Source organism: Syngnathus typhle, linkage group LG10, assembly GCF_033458585.1.
Source record: "Syngnathus typhle isolate RoL2023-S1 ecotype Sweden linkage group LG10, RoL_Styp_1.0, whole genome shotgun sequence".
Taxonomy (NCBI): domain Eukaryota; kingdom Metazoa; phylum Chordata; class Actinopteri; order Syngnathiformes; family Syngnathidae; genus Syngnathus; species Syngnathus typhle.
This window is the reverse complement of record NC_083747.1, coordinates 11,306,166-11,325,533: the sequence shown is the minus strand read 5'-3', so window position 1 is coordinate 11,325,533 and position 19,368 is coordinate 11,306,166. Positions and strand designations below refer to the sequence as shown.

General features: G+C 44.2%; 4 protein-coding genes across 7 annotated transcripts; 3 read left to right on the top strand and 1 right to left on the bottom strand.

The window, feature by feature from the left end:
* Positions 1–217: 217 nt before the first annotated feature.
* On the top strand, positions 218–8,178 carry si:dkey-17m8.1 (C-Jun-amino-terminal kinase-interacting protein 4). Its single transcript, XM_061289894.1, has 28 exons — positions 218–535; positions 1,266–1,507; positions 1,584–1,778; positions 1,855–1,975; positions 2,425–2,495; positions 2,613–2,677; positions 2,854–2,920; positions 2,990–3,150; positions 3,236–3,468; positions 3,661–3,718; positions 3,792–3,944; positions 4,019–4,061; positions 4,568–4,695; positions 4,782–4,835; positions 4,963–5,088; positions 5,171–5,303; positions 5,365–5,451; positions 5,514–5,561; positions 5,629–5,770; positions 5,915–5,957; positions 6,111–6,191; positions 6,264–6,331; positions 6,398–6,546; positions 6,631–6,802; positions 6,888–7,001; positions 7,077–7,175; positions 7,306–7,392; positions 7,471–8,178. The coding sequence occupies exons 2-28, from the start codon at positions 1,379–1,381 to the stop codon at positions 7,587–7,589; spliced, it is 2,946 nt and encodes a 981-aa protein (XP_061145878.1). The 5' UTR covers positions 218–535; positions 1,266–1,378; the 3' UTR covers positions 7,590–8,178.
* tmem238a (transmembrane protein 238a) lies at positions 8,149–9,344 on the bottom strand. The gene is made up of 2 exons (XM_061290123.1): positions 9,195–9,344; positions 8,149–8,651 (listed from the first exon to the last, which is right to left on the bottom strand). Exon 2 carries the CDS (start codon positions 8,647–8,649, stop codon positions 8,320–8,322), a length of 330 nt encoding a protein of 109 aa, XP_061146107.1. The 5' UTR covers positions 8,650–8,651; positions 9,195–9,344; the 3' UTR covers positions 8,149–8,319.
* Positions 9,345–9,567: 223 nt separating this feature from the next.
* Positions 9,568–12,641, top strand: LOC133161475 (coiled-coil domain-containing protein 106-like). Its single transcript, XM_061290018.1, has 8 exons — positions 9,568–9,719; positions 10,343–10,421; positions 10,513–10,614; positions 10,718–10,918; positions 11,052–11,108; positions 11,207–11,479; positions 11,546–11,713; positions 11,841–12,641. The coding sequence occupies exons 2-8, from the start codon at positions 10,352–10,354 to the stop codon at positions 12,155–12,157; spliced, it is 1,188 nt and encodes a 395-aa protein (XP_061146002.1). The 5' UTR covers positions 9,568–9,719; positions 10,343–10,351; the 3' UTR covers positions 12,158–12,641.
* A 371-nt stretch (positions 12,642–13,012) lies between these two features.
* Positions 13,013–19,291, top strand: u2af2a (U2 small nuclear RNA auxiliary factor 2a). 4 transcript variants are annotated; one of them, XM_061289990.1, is made up of 12 exons: positions 13,013–13,580; positions 14,574–14,715; positions 15,469–15,504; positions 15,721–15,827; positions 15,898–16,049; positions 16,141–16,257; positions 16,332–16,470; positions 16,596–16,675; positions 17,390–17,512; positions 17,602–17,688; positions 17,776–18,024; positions 18,111–19,291. In XM_061289990.1, the coding sequence occupies exons 1-12, from the start codon at positions 13,532–13,534 to the stop codon at positions 18,243–18,245; spliced, it is 1,416 nt and encodes a 471-aa protein (XP_061145974.1). In that variant the 5' UTR covers positions 13,013–13,531; the 3' UTR covers positions 18,246–19,291. The 4 variants fall into 4 exon arrangements, with proteins under 4 accessions (XP_061145974.1, XP_061145973.1, XP_061145972.1 ...); XM_061289989.1 differs by having other exon boundaries at positions 16,578–16,675; XM_061289988.1 differs by having other exon boundaries at positions 16,332–16,488.
* Positions 19,292–19,368: the final 77 nt, after the last annotated feature.

The following is a 19,368-nucleotide window of genomic DNA, read 5'->3' as shown; positions in this document are numbered from 1 at the left end:
TTTATTTATTTATTTATTTATTTATTTATTTATTTATTTATTTATTTATTTATTTATTTATTTATTTATTTATTTATTTATTTATTTATTTATTTATTTATTTATTTATTTATTTGTAAAAAGCGTGACGCCTGCATCGGCTAAAAAGTTCAAACTGAGTTTAAACTAGTTGAGTGCTCATTTCTTCAGGTATGTGAAGTATTTAGCGGGCGGTGAATACGATCCAAATCACATGACACACAACGTGATCACGTGTTACCTTTCAAGTTTCAGGAACTTTTTTCTCTCCCACGAAAAACACAGGCCTTGCAAGCCCCGCCTTATGTTCCTCCCTATTGGTTACAAAATAAATACTGTAACCTGATTGGCAAAATGTTAAAACGAGATACGCGTCAAACTAAACCCCGCCCCCTTTCTCTAAACTGTGTACGGTGCAATTGACACTTACCCACTACCACCAACTAAAGATTGAGCAAAAGTGTACTGTTTTGTAGGAAGGAAGTGAAATAAAACACCCGGGAGTTGAACGTTCAAGGTGAGTTTGTCGAACAACAACGCGACGGCCCGGCTTTGCCTTCTCAGGTGTCTCCTGTCACTCAAGTTATTAATTTATACAGCGTGTTTTTCAAAAGTGGCACCTTTAGCTTTTGGTAGCTAGCCTCCTCCAAGGTACATTCTCCTTAAATGCTGACGTTTCTCAATACTGTGCCAGCGTCTTTATTTTATCGTCTACACATGAGCAGGAGAAACTGTTAAACACGCACGTACTGTATCATCCCTCACAACTCAAGTTGATTGTAATATTTGACAGAACACGAGTTTCTCGTAAGCTTAAATGCTGACTTGGCTCAGATAAGAGGCTGTCAGTCACCTGCAAGTTTATCTAAATCTCTGGAATTTCTCGCCGCACTCATGAAATAATGCCGTTGTTCAGATATAATAGTTTTGCATGGTGATAACAGGTTCTATACGCAAATTTAAAACCAACAGCTAGTTATTTACTTGATCTTTTTCAAGCCATTACAATTTTATCCGCTTCGGTCACTGTCCTTTCTTTTTTGTTTGGTGTGAAACACCAAGTTAGTCATGCATTGTGAACCGCAACCGAGGTTTCAGCATCAATTATGTCTCGTAATAAGAAAAGGGCATGTCCAATCATGAATGATATCCTGTGTGTCGACTTAGGTGTTAACTCCAATAGACTCCAATGCTTATCTGCACTGAATAAACCTGCCGAAATGATTCTCGTTTTTCCTTTGTTACAGTCCCCGATGATGCCGCCCTTGTCGAGCGCAAGCGGAACATGACGTTGCGGAGGATGGGTAGCGCTGGAGTTCGCGCAACTTGTTGTGCGGTGTCGTAAAATCTCTCACAGTTGATGCCGAGGCGGCGCGACGCTACCGAGCCGATGGAGTACAGCGAGAGAGTGCTGTGTGGGACAGGGGAACTGGAGCTGGATCCCAACATTGTCAGCGAGGAGGCCGGAAAGCTGTATTCCGAACTACAGGTGACCGTCCCTGTCGTTTTCTTTTTTTACTTCCCCGTGTGCTGAGTTCAAACTGTGGCTCGGCTCTATCACGCAGACGGTTATCGAGACCCATGGCGAGGGTGTGGTGGAGTCCCTGGTACCGATATTTGTGTGGGTACTGGAGGGGCTGGCCAGCTGCAAAGCCCAGCTGAGAGAACGGGAGGACGAGGCCGAGCGGGAGAGGGCAGAGCGACAGGACCTACTGGAGCGCTACCAGGCCGAGAAGGCTCAGAGGAAAGAAAGTCAAGAGGTGCGCCTGACGTCGGCTCGCGTGATTTTTCATGGCTGAGCTTTGATATTGATATTGTGGTCCTGCTTCCTCTCAGAGGTATTTGGAGCTGGATGACCAAATAGAGCAGGAAAGGCGAGCCATGCGAGGGAGGGAAAAGGAGCGGGAAAGTCGAGAGAGACGCCTCGAAAAGAAAGCTAGGGAGCAAGCGGACCAGTGTGAGTGTTTTCATACAGTGGTGCTTTCATTTAGGATTTGATTTCAATTTCATTTTTTGACACCTTAAGCCATAGGTGTCAAACCTGAGGCCCAGGGGCCAGTTACGGCTCACCACCACATTTTATATGGCCCACTAAGACAAATTGCGCATGGACTATACTAAAATACTAGAATTACAAACTGCAATTAATAATTACAATTAATTAATTGTAATTAATAATAATTAAAATTACAAATTGCTCACAATTTTTATTACTATTCATCTTTTTATATTTTAATTACTAGTTTTTACTAATCTGTGATTTCAAAACTTGTTATTCATTAATTTGTTGTGTAGCCCATACTGTATATAATATAAGGTGTTGACAGGAAACTATGACCATTATGCGGCCTGCGACACTAATCAGTTTGACACCCCTGCCTTAAGCCATATTTGTTGTTGTCACAGTGGTTGCCTTGGAGGAGCAGAAGTCGGCCCTGGGGAGAGACCTCAGCACGCTCAGGCTCACACACAATAAAGTCCGATATCTTCCAAATTGTCGTTAAAATCCATCGTCCATTTTAAATGGATTATTTGCATTTTCTTTTTCTTGTTTGTTGTCTCACCCTTCACGTTTTGGCCGTTCTCCCGTTTAGTTGGCTCACTCATATCGGGAACTGCTGGAAAAGAGGAAGGAGTCTGAAAGAGATTCACCCCTCAGGTTGTTGTGCTAGATGAATTTTATTTCTATGTTTAGAAACAGCATGTGTTGAGATACATTTGTAATCATGACACTATTCAATTTCAAGGTAATGCGTGTGTCACGGAATTCCGCAAGAAGCGAGAATACACAAGTTACAACAAATACAACATGTTTTTATTTCTTGACTTATTCAGGAATCACACACATGCCAAAAATGCTGAATTCACGTCCAACCAAATCTTATCGGACTCTAACACTCAGGTGAATTGACTCGACATTTGTACTTTTTTCATTTTTGGCGGTCAACTAATGTTTGTCTTCTGCTCACAGAGCCCACACTCCAACTCTGGTACTTTGTGTTTGGAAGACACAGAAGCCAAAGAAGAGAAGATGGTTGATGTCATTAAGTCCGCCTCGGATCAGTTCGTTAATGACATCATAACCTCCACTCCTGAGCTGAGACACTTTCACAGCTCCTTGGGCGATGCGAGGTAGTTCACCTGAACGCTCGTGATACTATTTGCTAGCCGCAGTATGGATAAACCGCATCGGCTTCCGTCCGTTCCACGTTGTCAGGTCTTCGTCAAGAGCCACCACGGAGACCAGCTTGGAGGATGAGCTCAAGGAGGGCAGGGTGGAAGAAGAAACACAAGGAGAGAACGCAGAGAAATCCAGGGAGGAGGAAGAGGAAGATCTGGACGAAGACAGCGTGGAGTGGGAACTTCGCAACACAGACTCTGTTTTTTCGGAGCTGTCGGAGCTAAGTCAGGATTTGGTTGAGAGTGTTGACCAAGGGGCCAGCATCAGAGGTAAGAACCAAAACTCATACCCTTAAATTTTACAATTTTTTCTCCTTTCAATTAATGGCCTTAGAATGATTTAGAATCTCATGTGGCTCATGTGAGGTGCAGGTTAAGTCGTGGTCACCATCCTCTACTTTTGTGTCTGTGACTTTGAATGTGCGTGGCTTGAAGCATCCGTTTCGACTCTTTCTCATCTAGAAAGTGCTGACCAGTTTGAGGAGATTCTTTCCCAGTACGAAGAATTGAAACACACCCAGTGAGTCCCGTGTCGGATTTAACCTCTTGTTCACAGGACTGTGAGTTTTATTTTCCTTTTCCCTTGCTTTCAGCGAGATGGTGGACACGGCCCGTAAGGCTCTGATCTCGCGGGTGGTTGAGCTGACGGACGACCGCTCCGCTCTCAAACTGGAAAGGGCATCTCTGCAGGAAACGGTGGTGCGAGTCGAAGGCCGCTTGAAGGAGAAAGAGGAGGAAATTAAAAGGTCAGTGTCGACTTGATTTGGTGGTTTCAAGTCATATTTTATGTTGTACTCGTGTTGATTTATTTTTTTCTAAGACTTCACGAAAAACTGGAGAAATTTCAGTCGTTGGATCCTGATGTAAGTACTGATTGTTTCTTTCCAATTTACTGTTGACTGAAAAATTAATGATGCCCCTCTCATGTGAGCGCCTTGTCCACCAGGAAGGGTATAATAAAGACATAATATGTGTAAATTTGATAATAAAACACAGAAGACTGTCACAAATGAACTGCAATATTAGCAGTGCTTTGTAGAGGATAAAGAATATGTACTTGCGAATTTTTTGTCTTATGATTCCCGGATATGTATGGCTAGTTTTGTTAGCTTGTTTGTTGCGTTTTGTATTGTGTGTTAGCATTAAGCTAGCGGTTGTTGGTATGGTTTCATTAAATACAATTACGGCTGATTGACTGCTTGTATCCCAAAAAAACTCTTCAGTTGTTTCATTTAAAAGTCTTTTGACTCAACCTGATTAGCGTATGTATGAAGGCGGAATTTTCTCTCATTAGAATCAATGCTGTGGCTTGCCATTATTTGTATATACTGCCCGCTCGCTGTTTAACAGTGTCAATCTTTCCATCCAGGCCTCATCGGCCGCATCCATGCGGCACTTCTCTCGCTCGGAAATGGCTCGTGTGGTCATGGAAAAGAACCAGTACAAACAGCGACTGTTTGAACTGCAGGAGGCAATGAGGCAAAGCCAGACACTCAGGTACAGTGTTTCCTACTGTTCGCTTATGGCTGACTTTGCAATTTTGACACCACATGAATCTGCGTTTCCTTTTTCATCCCGTGTAGGGCAACAAAAGAAGAAAGGCTCTCAGAGGAGAGAAGGTCAAGTGTTTGGGCAAAGTAAGTTATGGTTGACGCCGTTTGGGACAAAATGGATGCCTACTAACTACCCATAAATTGACCAATGATCAATCTAAATTTGTCAAGTGATCTGTGTTTATCGTTACCCGTCACCTTTCTTTTGAAGGTTCAATCGCTTTTTTGGCCTGAGCAAACAGCCCCTGATTCTACCTCGTGCAACCTTCTCGTCAGTCACTCAGCCTCTTCTGCCGCCGCCTCAACAGCGACAGCAAGTCGCTCAAAGTCAGACCGAGTAAGCGACTTTTTGCAACCACGTCTTGTTTCTTTTTTTTTTTTTTTTTCTAATTTTGGCTCTCATTTGACTTTCTATCCAGATTATCCGCCGCTGCGGTGCCATCACCTCGCGCCAGGAGACGGGAACTTTACAGAGAAATTCGCTCGCACATTTGGGGAACGCTGGGCAAACGGCAGCTGCATGGCTGGAGTGTGCCTCTGGGTAACACTCAGGTAATGCAAAGGTCGCCCTGACATGTTCTTTGGTTGGTGTCAGCAATCCTTTGGGCTGTAGGAATCTCAGGAACCGGTCCAGGAGCCCAAAGACATGCCGGTCCTGACGCAACTCCGACTACTGGACCAAAGAGATTGCACTGCAAAGGTGAGGCACGTTCATGCAGATCTCTTGAGCAAAGCATTTTCAAAGCTGCTGCTTTTTTTCAGCTGAACTGCGCGGTGGCCGTCCCACCTGAGATCTCAGGAGAGGCGACGGTAAGTTCCTCGCCCTTGTCCCTTCCGCCAGTCGGCCTTAAGTAACAACTGTTCCAAACGTGGCCAGTGTTCCGTGTGGGTAGTTTCTGGGCCCGCCTCCAACAGTGGCATCACAGTGATTGACCCTGCCCGATCCAACGCTGTCCTGGATCAGTTCAGCCTCCCCCCCACAGCTCCCGCCCTCTGCATCTGTGCCGTGCCCCCCGTCGGTCAGTGCCCGCACCCCTCGCAAACATTCCCCAAACTTTGTTTAGTCTCGTCCCACCCTCGCCTGCGGTTTCACTGGAAACTGATTAGCGCCGCTTGGCTGGATTTTTTCCCCCTCTCACGCGTTCCTGTTTTTGTTATGTCAGGGGACTCTCCAGGAACTGTGTGGATTGGAACGCAGGAAGGAAGGTAAATGTATGCTGAACAAGCAGCTCTCTGTTTCAGCGCTCGCTTTTTTTTGTACAATGTCATAACCAATTTTTTTACTGTCCAAAAATTGTCCAAATGAGGATGCTACCAAAACTGGTTGAAGACATGGAATGTGATATTTTCTTTCTCCAGTATAGTGATACATCCGGCCTCTGTAGACAGGGGGCGCTGTCTGCACTCAGTTTCCCTCTCTGAAAGCGTTCATTCACTCAAGTGAGTGCACATTTTTAAATTAATCTTATCTTGACATGGGAATGAGTTCTTCTCAATACTCTACGTTGACAGATACTCCCAAGGTCAAGTCATAGCTGGCTTAGGTGACGGAACTTTGGCTTTCTTCTCCAGTAGTTCAGGTAACAGCAGACTGAATATGTTTCCGCCACACTTGATGTATTCGAGTGATGTTCTGTGATTCGAAGGCGGTTGGAACCTGCAGTCACATTCATCGATGCCACTGGGGTCCAACCCCGTGCAGCCCATTCGCTGCTGCCTTGCCAAAGGGGGGCGCTTGTGGGTTGGATATTGGAACAGAGTCCACGTGGTGGACATGAACAGGAGGAAGGTGGAGGTAATCCAGCCGAGAGAGAGAGACATAGAATCTCTTTCATGTCGGTATGATGAGGAATCTTTTTTTTTTTTTTTGCCTCGTCAGCATGTTTTCCCCGTCTCAGAGCGCAGCGAGCAGCAGGTTCGCTTCCTGTGTGCCGGAGGAAACGGCGTTTGGACCTCTTGCAGACTAGACTCTGTCCTCAGGCTCTTTGAGTGGTCGACCGGGCAGCCGCTGCAGGAAGTGGATTTTGCTGCTTTGGTTACCAAATCATTGGGTCGGCACATCATCGATTTGAAATGCGCTATATTTATGAATGAAGTCTTGTTGACTAATAATTGGCTCTCAATGTGTGTGTGCAGGCCCAGCTTTCCTCAACCTCTCGCCTCTTCAGATCTCCTCTCTGGCTGTCATCTCCGGCCGCCTGTGGGTCGGCACGGCGGGCGGCGCAATCTTCACCGTCCCCTTGTCCATAAGTAAGCGTTATACACCTCTTTGTACTTTGGAAGACATACTTTGTTCTTTTAAATTGGTGAGTTTGTATTCTACAGCGTCCAAAGGTGTTTCCGTCCCTTACTCCTCTGTTGCGGCGACCCAGCTGTGTTACCACGGACACCGACAAGGTGTCCGCTTCATCATTGGCGCATCAGGTCATTAGCTTAGAATTGCTGCGGAGTTTTTGTGCAGTCTTGTTGCAAAAACATAAAAAACTTGTTAAATCTATTTAGCAAATTATGTATGGAATTATGATCTGAATTAAGTCCCCACATTTTTGGTCAGGTTGCTTGATGTCGAGCACCGGCAACAACATGGCAAGCTCTCAGCTTATCCTCAGCGGAGGGGAGGGCTACATCAACTTCCGGATCGGTGAGTCAAAGGCCTGCAAATGTCAGTTTTGGGATTTTTTTTTTTCCCCCTCACTGATTTATTTTCTCACGCCTGCAGGAGACGACGAGAGCGACGGCTCAGTGGAGTTGTCCCAAGCGACGCCACAACGATCTGAACGGAGTCACATGATCATTTGGCAGAATTGCAGCACGCCAGTGCCCAACTCTGCCCTCTGACATGTCCTGGAAGTCACAGATTTTGTCAAATCTTTTCCACTACGTTAATCCCCAAAAATTGGCCTCGTGGTGCCTTTGCCGCTGCCGGCTTTTTATGCAAATGTATCTCTGTTCTGTTCTTCTGCCTGTTACCACCTGAGAGTAATGCTTTCAATTTCGCTCAGATAATCTCAAATTCACACATATGCTAGTTTGTTGCATGCTAAGTTTGTGTTCCAAACGTTTTGCTTATGAATGCAACATTGTGATGGTAAGATTATTTCCATCATCTTGTGTTTACTGTATATATTTTCTTGTTTACTACAAATGAGCCAGAGCATCATGCGTCATTTTTCTTTTAATTTGGGGCTTAAAGTACATTGTTCATGAGGTATACTTTACTTACATATACCTCTACATTTAAAATTGACCTCTATGAAATATAAGATCGTATTTATTGTTGTAATCATGTTTTTCTTTGAATCATTTGATTGTTTTAATATCTTCTCCAAAGCTACGGGGTATCATTTTATGCAGTATTTAAATGCAATTGTGCACATGGAACAAATGAGTTGTAATCTTGTACATTAAAAAAGTGATTTATTTCATAGCTTTTGGTTTGTTTAACTCAAATGAGGGCAACACTGACTATTCTACAACATGAATAAGTCTGTATATTGAAACAGAATGCAGCGCCTTGCTTTACAATTGCTGTTGTTTGTCCTTGTACACAGCGGCAGTGCGCGAGTGTCTATGTGGGACTGCTGCGAGTCCTGGGGAGCCGCATCCTCCTGCTCAGCGATCGGGCCACGCGGTCCACAGCGCTGCCCATGGCGCCCCCCAGCTCCTTCCTGGAGGTCAGACCCTCGATGTTGCCACTGTACCACAAGACCCAGCCCGCCAAGGACAGCAGAACCAACAGGGCTCCCGAGTAGACCAGAAAATCCCCAAAGTCTCTTCCCTGGATCTCCAGCGGCGCAAAGACACCCAGCAGCAAGGAGGTCACACCTAGCAGGTCCATCAGCACCGCAAACACCAGGGCCAGCTTGCAGTGGGACAGACCGTCGTATTTTGGGGCCATTGCTAAACACACATTGATTGATCATTCATTATTTGAGGGAAATTGAATTACAACAAGAAAAAAAAAAAAATCACACAACCAACATACAAACAAAAAGAACTGCTAATGGACAAGAATACAATCATGTTAAATGTTACATTTATTCAGTATTTGCCTACGTTTTCTGTGTGTGTGCTGCTCTTGTATTTGTACGCCAGTGCCCAACTCTGCCCTCTGACATGTCCTGGAAGTCACAGATTTTGTCAAATCTTTTCCACTACGTTAATCCCCAAAAATTGGATCGTCTTTGTAAATATGATTGCAGTGCGAAAGAAACTGCAAGTAAAAAGTGCAGCCAACTGAAATTCTAAAACTAAAAATTTGAAACTGAGCAGCAGGCGGAACAATGGGTGCAAACAGACTTGGTGTCAAAACGGTCAAAAGTGCCACACCTGTCCCGTGAGCTTCAGGTGAGAATAACCTCCAGATCACGAGCACGTTTCTAAAGAAACCAAGAAATACATGTGGGAAAACAAACGCACAAATGATCATCTTAAAACTCTTACCTTAAAGGTATCCAGATTTGTATGTTGACGAGTTGTATTAACAAATAGTTTTTGACACTCCCCGGCAGGAAGAACTCCAGTAAATATCGAAACCTGACACCTCGTCACTTGCTCTACCTGTCCTGAGTTTTTGTTTTTTAACTCACTAGCGCCAACGCAGGTGAATTTGAAAAACAAGCATTTTTGCACCAACTAACTGCAACTAGTAAGGCAAAACGGCGCAGTCCTGTTCTTTGACTCGTTGAGCTCAACGCAGGCAAAAACTTACTTTAATGATATCCTTTCCAAAGTAAACATAGTTTTATTGCATTTTATGCATGTCGTGGCAATTCTAAATATATTATTTCGAAAGCCGAGCCACATTCGCTTTGTACGCGATTGTAACCGGAAATTACGTCATCCCGCATGCATATTGTTATTGTTAGCTTGTTAGCTAGCAGAGGTGTAAGCGAGATGGCGAAATGACAGAGTAATAACGACGTCTTATTACATGTCTATCAAAAGGTTATTACCAGCCTTTATCCGGTACGTACTGTACCCATATTGACACTTATTCAACCGAAATGATGAAATTTATTGTCCGAAAGACAGAATGAACCACCCGAAATTGAAGAAAAACGATTTTTGCGTACGATATTATTTTCTCGTTGCTAGCCTTTATGACAGGCTAGTAATGAGCTCGTTAGCCTACTAGAAAATAACAAAATGTGTCGTAGTTATATATTGTTCCATCTGTTATTTAATGGAAGAATAAATGGAATGACAGAAATATCATATTGCGTAAACATAATTTGCAGAGATGTTAATGGGACACCAATTAGGTACACCTCCCTAATGGCATCTAATACAAAGCATCAGAACGCTCTTTTAAAAAAAAAAAAAACGTTTTTTTTTGTTTTTTTTTAACCAGGCCTGTTTATTACTGTAATTGTTGTTGTTTGCAGTGGTTTACAACTGTGCAATTTAACACTTGTTGCTAATGATTTGACCTGCTCATGTGGATAAATAAATAAATACTCGAAACAGCCCCCATTATAATAGTGTGAAACTACACAACACTCCAAGATACAAATTACAGTTGTTACACATTTCTCAAAAGGAATCCTTAATCGCTTGTTCTCTAATTGAATATTATTCCACTTTTCTAGATATTGGCAATGGAGAACGGAAACAGGTCTGATGCTGCATCCACATCCAAGAATCACTCAGGCTCTCTACACTTACAGAGTAAGATAATCATGTTGAGAATATTATACAATGCATGCGCTTTTGAAATAAAATTATCATTATTCATTACTGTTCTTTTCCCCCTGTTAAGTTCTAAAAAATGAAGACAGTTATGAAGTAGCCATGCCACCGGAGGAAAGCAACTTTGAACAACAAGGGGGATTTTTCAACCAGAGTGACCAACATTTTGAAGGTGAATGTTTACTTTCGATTTGGATTCCTTCCTTCTTTTAAAATTCTCTCAAGGACGATTAAGTTCCCTAAAGCAGTTATGTTCAATGTTCAATTCTTTGTAGAATCGGCGCCATCTGCTGGGCCGTCAAACGTCAACAGCTCCTTCATGGTGATTACCAACCTGCGGACACAACTGCAGATTTCTGTCGAGAAAAACTCCTGGCTTCAGAAAAGAATTGAGGACCTGGAAGAGGAGCGGGATTTTCTGCGCTGCCAGCTGGACTGTTTCATTTCATCCACAAAGAGCCAGCGGCAAGATCAGGGTCAGTACATTGACGCCACGAAGAGCATTCTGGTGACAGACTAGCAAATTGTAGTGCCCTCGGATTTTTTTTCATGATACAATTAAAAAAACATTTCCTCCTCATAACGATAAACCCAAATTGTGTTTTGCAGGTTATGAGTCCAGGCGCTTCACTTGGAAGGGAAGAAGAGAGGATGAACATCCCGCTGGTTAGTGCGAGAAGTTCTCTATGGAATGCCATTATGAAGGATATTCCAATAAATGTTCATCTGAAATTTTGCTCTTCACTGGCATCTTCTTCTCATAGAGCAACAGAAGAGGGACTCGGCGCATTTGCCGTCTCGCCAATTTATCCAACGGAGGCCTGCCGCTGCTCCACCTGCGGCTTCCTGTAAAAAACACATCTCCAATCCAATCAGCAATCAGATGGCCTCCGTGAATGCTCGGTTCTGTTCGACGCAATCCGCAGCCCTCTTGCAAGGCCTCGGCGCTGGCGGTGCGTCGGCAAGTGGTAGCGGCGCCAACCGTGCTGTAGGGCTGCTGATGAATGACTTGAGCGGGCATCGAAACCTGGGTGCAGGTAATGCGAATCGGACAAGCTAAATCACTAGCTGTGGTCTCTTTGGCATTTTCGTTCATCCATCAGATTTGCTTCCACTCTTGGGAGAATCGGATGAATACTTGGAGCACGATGACTTCCTAGAAGAGGAGGAAATGATATCAGGAGAAGATGCCATGCAAAATCCCATCAGCAGCAACAAACAACAATTCAAGAGGAGGCGAATATTCCGAGGCCTTCGAGAAAGGCAAAGGGGTAAGGAAAGATGAGAGCGCTTCGTATAGTTTAGAAATGATATCTGTTATTATGATTATTATAATACCGTCATTGTCCAAATACTTTTGACTGGTGTAACTAACGCTCTTTATGTTCCATACTTCAGTAAAAGACCCTGCCGGAGTGCTTTTCCGGTACAAGAAGATCCTCCTCACATACCAACGTCTAAAAAACATGTCCAAGGCATTTCAAATCCACGGCGTGGACCGCAACACAGTGGCCTCCACCACACCCATCGCCGAGCTGCTACTGGTGGCTCCCGAGAAAGTGGCGGTGGTCGGAGAGTTTGATCCGTCCAAAGAGAAGCTGTTGGATTACGCCCGCCGCTGCTATGCGACGTTGGACGACGAGACACAGAGCAGGGTGCAAGCCCTGAAGAAGAACAACCTGCTGCTGCCTATTTCCTACAGGTTCAGACACTGACACGAGAACCTGGTCCACGGCAAGAGGGCTAGACGGAAGGAAGTCCGCAGGCACAGAGAAGGATTTTATTCTCTTAGAACGCTAAAAACAGAATATTGGATGCTTTCACTACTGATATAGATTTTTTATCTATATGTGTAATACAATGTTTCATCTTATGTGGAAATCCTGTTCTGAGTTCTATGATATCCACGTGATGCAAAAATAATCACTTTGCTGTATTATTGTAATGTTTGGATACCATCCACAAAAATATGTTTACCCTTTTTTGAATATGCACTTAAATTTTTGTACAGCCACTTTGTAATTGTCGGCAATGAGTAGCTATTATTCATTATTACTGTGTTTTGTGTCTACTTTCTTGTCAATCATCTTCATTGTTTCTACCTTACTTTGTGTTTTGCGTCTTTGAATTGTGTAACTTTGCATTACAATTTTGTACATATACAATCTTTACATGAAAGTTAAATACAATTGAACTGTATTTGGATAGTAATTATTTTCAATGCCATAGTGTACCGTACACCTATTTCCATTACTAACAGGGGCTGGGGGGTAAAGTGTATTCGCTCTTGTTTCCTTATTTGTTTTTATTATATCTATTTTAATAACTACATTATTTTAATGAAAACAGTAACATTCTGTCAGGCATCACATTTGGCATGCTCAGGCTATCAATCAGGATGCCCATAGGGGCGACGTTCAAATTAACCAAATTCACACCAAATAAATAACATTTGCCATAAATATAAAAACACAGAAAACAGTTACTTTCTTAGTCATTTAGTTCAAATTTAAAATAAAATTTCAAACAAACAAAAAAAAGAGCTGACGGCCATTTTCCGGAAAGCCGTTCATGAGCTTCCGGTGTTGAGGAGGACCAGGGAGACGGAGGGAGAAAGAAAAGCGGGCATATAGCCTTCTTCGTACTCTTCGCCTACCGGTGACCCTTACAAAAGTGTGGGCGTTAGTAATTGGAAGCCGGACGACTGCTCTTTCGGGGTGGCCAATTTACAATCGAAGTTTGTGTTTGCCGTGCAGTTTGATAGTCCCCATTCATTCCGTTGTCTGTGTTAGCACGCTAAGCTAAGCTATCTTAGTGTCTGCTCCGCCGGGCCTATTTTTTTTTCTTCCTGCTGGACTTTGCAACTAGCTCGCATTGCTAACCCACGTTTCCCCCCCACCGATGTCTCCCCCATCGATTTACAAATAAAGTCAACTCCTCTCTTTTTTTGCTAATCGGTATATAGCCAATTTATAGTGGATTACTAGTCGTAGCTAATTCCTCGTGCAAGATTTTTAGGGGGGAGGGTTTCGAGGTGCACTTTTTTGAGCGAATAACGCAGACGCGCAAAGACGCCGAAGCTTGCAGAGATGTCGGACTTCGACGAATTTGAACGGCAACTGTCTGAAAACAAGCAAGGTAAGCGTCGCACACGATTAAAGGCGCCTCATGAAAATGTGTGCCGACGCCGTTGAGTTCTCTTGCCGCCATCACGCTAGGCTACTCGGGCCCGGTCTATTTACTGGAACGCTAAGGGCATCACAGTCTGAGTCGTTAGCTCCATGCTCAAAATGGGACCGCTTGCTACTGTGGTGATGGATCCACTTTTGTGAGCATTATATATTTTTTTAATTTAGTGAATTTAAATGAATCTTATTCACATTGAATGTGCTGAGTCGAGTACTTAAGTATATTTTGTTTTGTTTAAAGTACTTTTTCGACTAACTACTTTCTACTTAAAAGAACGTAAACCAAAATGCTAACAAATACAATTCCAAGTGCAAGTTTAATAGTAAAAACTACGTTAGTGCTCTTGATTTCCATGAGCTGTCAGATGTCACGTCGGAATGAACAAATGCCACTTAACCATATTCGTCAATGTGAAGACGTCAAGCATGTAATTTTTTCTTCTCACGATATTGATCCAAGTTTTAAAAAAAAAACATGCATATCAACATGCGGTACATAAGTGATCTCTAAGTGACCACCTCTACAACATTTCTAGGAAATGTCATTGTCCCATCGCTCCTGGCCAGCAGACACCTCATGTTGGCAACCATTGGTGGTATACAATCAACAATAATAGTTTTGATAACCAGGCACAACAAAAATATATCAAGCGTTATCTTGGGCTTTTTTGCTATCATGGCATGTCCTCATAGCTTTGCCTACAAGGCCATCGACTTTCTCGGAAATGTTTGAGTTATACTTGATAATGATCCTTGGTTGCTTGTTGTTGTGGTCCCTGTTTTCTTTTTGTGCCACTTCCCAAAATCTTACAAACTCTCAAGAGTGGTTGACTTAACCTTGCTGTATTTACGTTGTCATCTGAAAAGTATTTTTTTGTTTTTAACTTTAATGCCCATCCATCACATTTATGTGCATAAATCCTCCGTCTCTTCTGTGGTCCAGCTGAGCGGGACAAGGAGAACCGGCATCACCGCCGCTCCGGCTCCCGTAGCCGCAGCCGAGACAGGAAGAGGAGAAGCAGAGACGGGGACAGGCGTAGCCGGGATCGCCGTCCCGACAGTAAGGATCGCAGACACAGACGCAGGTGAGTACCACTTCTCTTCATCCACAACCGGACTGGCAAGCTGGGAACATCTGTTGGAGCCGATGATCGCCAGGCACACCGTGTTTGCTATAATTTGACCTTTTTTTCCTTTTTTTTTTTTTTTTCCAATTACATTCATAGCCAAACTTCATCATTCCTTCTTTAAATCTCGTCTGCTTTGGCTCGCCTCTTCTTCTGGGGAATAATTTTACATATGACAGGACAACTGCATTTCTGTGGCATTAAGCCCTCTCTGAGTTTATGCGCGTGTCCACTGAAATTTGGAGATTTTTGCGTCTTCATAAATGAGGCCTATTTTTAGCACCGGCAAATTGACATCTGCACATTCCTTCCACCCATCTCAGGAGCTTTATTTGGACCGTCTTTGTGACTCAATCTACAGGGAATAAATTACACCGAAGCTAAAACGATAGCTTTAGATGTTCAAATGTTAACCACGGCTGCAGCAAACCAACTTTTCCCAATAGTCAGATTAGGTTCAACCTGAGTTCTGCATAATAATTTGAACGATAACGTAACACCGAAAAAGAAAACACATGTGAGCCATTATCCTTCTGCGCATCAGAGCTTTTCACACGCACCAAAGTATGCAGGCACTTTTGATTTAGCGACAGGAAGAATGTGCCCAATCGCCAAGAAATCCTGCCAGTCGAGTCGGGCGGGAGTCCATAGAATTTTAAAAGTGTAAATGTTAGAGAATCATTTTGTGAAAACCCTCCAATGTCATTTCAGCTCGCCACAGAGCTTCCCACAGGACAAAACTGCAAGGTAATACAGCAAATTGAACACAAAGCTGCTTTGTTGTGCCACTATCTCATGTCCTGCCTTGGGAACTACAAACAGACTTGTGTGCAAATCGTCTTTTTTTTTTTTTTTCTTCCCGTTTTGTTTGACATGAACACCTCCAGATTGTGATGCGTCCTTCTTGATTTAACCATTTTCACCTCGTACCCTAACTCCAAACGTCTCGTGTGTTTCCCACAGCCGTTCTCCGCACCGGGAAAAGAAGAAGATCAAGGTGAAGAAGTACTGGGACGTCCCACCACCCGGCTTTGAAAACATCAGCCCCATGCAGTACAAAGCCATGCAAGGTAGCACTGTCGCAAATGACTACTTGACCTAGCAAAACATCCAGCGGACTGAATGGATGTTTGTCCACAGCTGCTGGTCAAATTCCGGCCACGGCCCTTTTGCCCACCATGACTCCGGACGGCCTTGCCGTCACTCCCACTCCCGTACCCGTTGTGGGAAGCCAGATGACCCGACAGGCTCGCAGGCTCTACGTGGGGAACATCCCCTTTGGGATCACTGAGGTGCCACACGCGTTTAAACCTGTGTGCGCCGTTTGACATCATTCCGCATTTGTACATTTTTTTCCCCTCCCCCTTTTCTGTTTGTTCCCAGGAGTCAATGATGGACTTCTTTAACGCTCAGATGCGTTTGGGTGGCCTTACTCAGGCCCCCGGAAACCCTGTGCTTGCTGTGCAGATTAACCAAGATAAGAATTTTGCCTTCCTTGAGGTGGGTTTTTGCGCCGATGAGCTTGCATGTGTCTTTAAAAGCAAACATGGAATAACGTACATTTTCTTGTCCAGTTCCGCTCAGTGGATGAGACAACACAGGCGATGGCTTTTGATGGGATCATCTTTCAAGGCCAAAGCCTTAAAATTCGCCGTCCACACGATTACCAGCCGCTGCCGGGCATGAGCGAGAACCCCAGTGTCTATGTGCCTGGTACACAGACAATTAATGGTTTTTACTATTACTACTCCTGTTGGCATCATTCATTCTCCATTTGAGTAAATATGTATGGGAGCTTGCACTGTTTGCTTTCCTCAAAGGTCTTGTTGTCAACACAGGAGTGGTGTCCACAGTGGTGCCTGACTCGGCCCACAAGCTCTTCATCGGCGGGCTGCCCAACTACCTGAATGATGACCAGGTTAGTGGTTGGACTGTAAACCGGCTGACCTCTGTGGAAATCTGGCTGCATTTATTGGAGATCCAGCTTGAGGTCTCAGTATTTCATGCTCTTTGTCCTCATGAAAAGACAATTGAGGACAAATATGAAATACTCAATGGCCATACCTAGCTTTAAAAGCATTAGGTCACAAATTGGATTTTGCACAAAACAAGGCCTTAAATGCCAGTCCAAAAGCAACAAATATTAAAACACCACTGGTAGGCTGCCGGTTAGCAGTTTAACACCAAGCCACTGTAGGTTGTTATAGCTCTCAAGGAGGGTCTGCACGGGCACTCTCGGACCCCCTTGAGAGCCAAGAGCCGAGTGTATGTCCGGCTTGTCACTTGGAGTGACTCCAAGTCACTAACACCATTGGTGTTATGTGAATTGCATGTATCTATTTGTGGAGAACGGGGATGAGATGTAACTTACAATGAACAAAATGAGCAGGAATGCCCACGTTGCGTCGTGTTCCAATTAATTTGTTCTCAATTTGAAAAGTTTAAATTTACTGTTGTTTACTTTTTTAATAACATGAAGCGCTAAGGCAACACAAATCTGGCTCAATGTTTCATGTGCCTCAGTGAGATAGAGGCTTTAAAAAGCATTAAATGAGATCTGCCGGGACCTCCAGAAATCCTGTAGACTCTCACTCGTGGTTGCTTCTGTGAAATGTACATTTGTGCTCTTCAGGTAAAGGAGCTGTTGACGTCCTTTGGCCCTCTGAAGGCCTTCAACCTTGTGAAGGACAGCGCAACAGGTCTGTCCAAAGGATATGCCTTTTGTGAATACGTCGATGTCAACCTCAATGACCAGGTAATCAAAAAGCGCAGCACGAGCCATCAAGATGACGGACGGCACGCATCGTGGCGACGGAGCTGTTTCAAGGCTTCCCTTCATTGCAGGCCATTGCCGGGCTTAACGGCATGCAGCTCGGAGACAAGAAGCTCTTGGTGCAGCGAGCCAGTGTGGGATCCAAGAATGCCACTTTGGTATGTGCCAGTGTAAATATATCCATGAAAAAACAAAAGAAATGTGTCGCGGTTCATAACCGTTTTTTCTGTGTGCGTCTTTTACAGACCAGCATAAACCAGACCCCCGTCACGCTGCAGGTGCCGGGTCTGAACAGTACCGTGACCCAAATGGGCGGCCTGCCCACCGAGGTGCTGTGCCTGATGAACATGGTGGCTCCCGAGGATCTGGTGGACGATGAAGAGTACGAGGAGATCGTGGAAGATGTCCGAGACGAGTGTGGCAAGTACGGTCAAGTCAAGAGCATCGAGATCCCGCGGCCCGTTGACGGCTTGGAAGTGCCCGGCACCGGCAAGGTGAGACCCGCACCTCAGAACAAAGACAAAACAATCAGATTGTCAAATGAGACTTGCATTCAAATGTTTTTGTTGTGTGCCTGCAGATCTTTGTGGAATTCATGTCGGTGTTCGACTCCCAGAAAGCCATGCAGGGCCTGACAGGAAGGAAATTTGCCAACAGAGTAGTGGTGACCAAGTACTGCGACCCTGATGCGTATCACCGCCGAGACTTCTGGTAGAGGAGGCAAGACGGGGGAAAAATAATGTGGGGAGGTAGTTTGGCTGGGGAGGTTTGAGCTCCCACTGACCAGATAAGCCAATTGAGTGAACTTTTTTTTTTTTTTTTTTGGCAGTGATCACCATGCGTGATGTGAGATCTCAGAGAAAGTCAAGTAGGCTTGTTCTGGTTGTGGGAGGTTGGGGTGGGGGGAGGGGGTTCTAAAACTTTTTGAGAAAATGTGTGTTATGATAGGTCCAGGGTGGGGTCAACTGTTTTTATACTTTGTGAGCCGGAGATGTCATTTTTTGCCGAGAGGGGAGGGGGGCGTAACATGTTTGTATTTAAAATGGAAGGAACTTGTCAAAGGTGCACCGAGGGCAAATCCAAAAAGACGGCTGTACCGAAATGAAAAGGGTGAGGGCATTTCTGTTGGGCCGCCTCGTACTTCTTATTATTCACTAGCTGTAACGTCCAATTGAGTTTCGCCGCCATTAGAAAGACTAGAAAAGATGCCATTGTTTTGTTTGTTTTTGTTTTGTTTTTTCCTTCTTCTCTTTTCCGTCAGACTACTGCCCCGCGCCCCCCTCAGGACGATTGCTCGAGAATGTGTCGTGTGAATGTCAATGTTGCTGTTCCCAAACTATGTGTAGCTTTTGCTGGCTCCGGCTTGTAACATCACATTGTACCTGTAGAATAACACCGACTACAGTAAAGGATGTTTTCCATCCAACCTTTTCTATCCATCCTCTTCTTTCAACAGCTTTTGTTCAGGCAACACTCAAAACGTATTTATAGGGGATTTTGCTTACCAAAAGCCTTAACAGTATGATTCCGTGACAATTGGACAAGGAAACAAATCTGGCCGGCCCTTTACTTAGTCCGATCCATTTCCAAAGCCGTTAATCTCCTGTACTTTGCCTGGCATTGCCAATTCTTGTCCCTTGTTAACATCAGAATCTGAACTGTAACTTGTGCTTGGACCCGGTGATGAAATTATTATTTTTTGTTTCATTTGTGTGCATCGTCTCACCTCTTTGACAAGACCAAATAAACACATGAATTATACCTACACGTCGTCCTGTGCTGGAAATGCTAACTGACACAACTCCGGTACAATAATTAATTACTTTTAGGCCCATTTT

Bases quoted from the DNA above. Each gene is read 5' to 3' on its own strand.
- LOC133161475 (XM_061290018.1), top strand. From the start codon at position 10,352: ATGGAGAACGGAAACAGGTCTGATGCTGCATCCACATCCAAGAATCAC. The intron at 10,919-11,051 runs GTCAGTACATTG...TGTGTTTTGCAG, and splicing joins GAGCCAGCGGCAAGATCAGG to GTTATGAGTCCAGGCGCTTC. The intron at 11,109-11,206 runs GTTAGTGCGAGA...TTCTTCTCATAG, and splicing joins AGAGGATGAACATCCCGCTG to AGCAACAGAAGAGGGACTCG.
- si:dkey-17m8.1 (XM_061289894.1), top strand. From the start codon at position 1,379: ATGCCGAGGCGGCGCGACGCTACCGAGCCGATGGAGTACAGCGAGAGA. The intron at 3,945-4,018 runs GTCAGTGTCGAC...TTTTTTTCTAAG, and splicing joins AAAGAGGAGGAAATTAAAAG to ACTTCACGAAAAACTGGAGA. The intron at 5,771-5,914 runs GTCAGTGCCCGC...TTGTTATGTCAG, and splicing joins CTGTGCCGTGCCCCCCGTCG to GGGACTCTCCAGGAACTGTG.
- u2af2a (XM_061289987.1), top strand. From the start codon at position 13,532: ATGTCGGACTTCGACGAATTTGAACGGCAACTGTCTGAAAACAAGCAA. The intron at 14,716-15,468 runs GTGAGTACCACT...ATGTCATTTCAG, and splicing joins GATCGCAGACACAGACGCAG to CTCGCCACAGAGCTTCCCAC. The intron at 16,050-16,140 runs GTGCCACACGCG...GTTTGTTCCCAG, and splicing joins TCCCCTTTGGGATCACTGAG to GAGTCAATGATGGACTTCTT.
- tmem238a (XM_061290123.1), bottom strand. From the start codon at position 8,649: ATGGCCCCAAAATACGACGGTCTGTCCCACTGCAAGCTGGCCCTGGTG.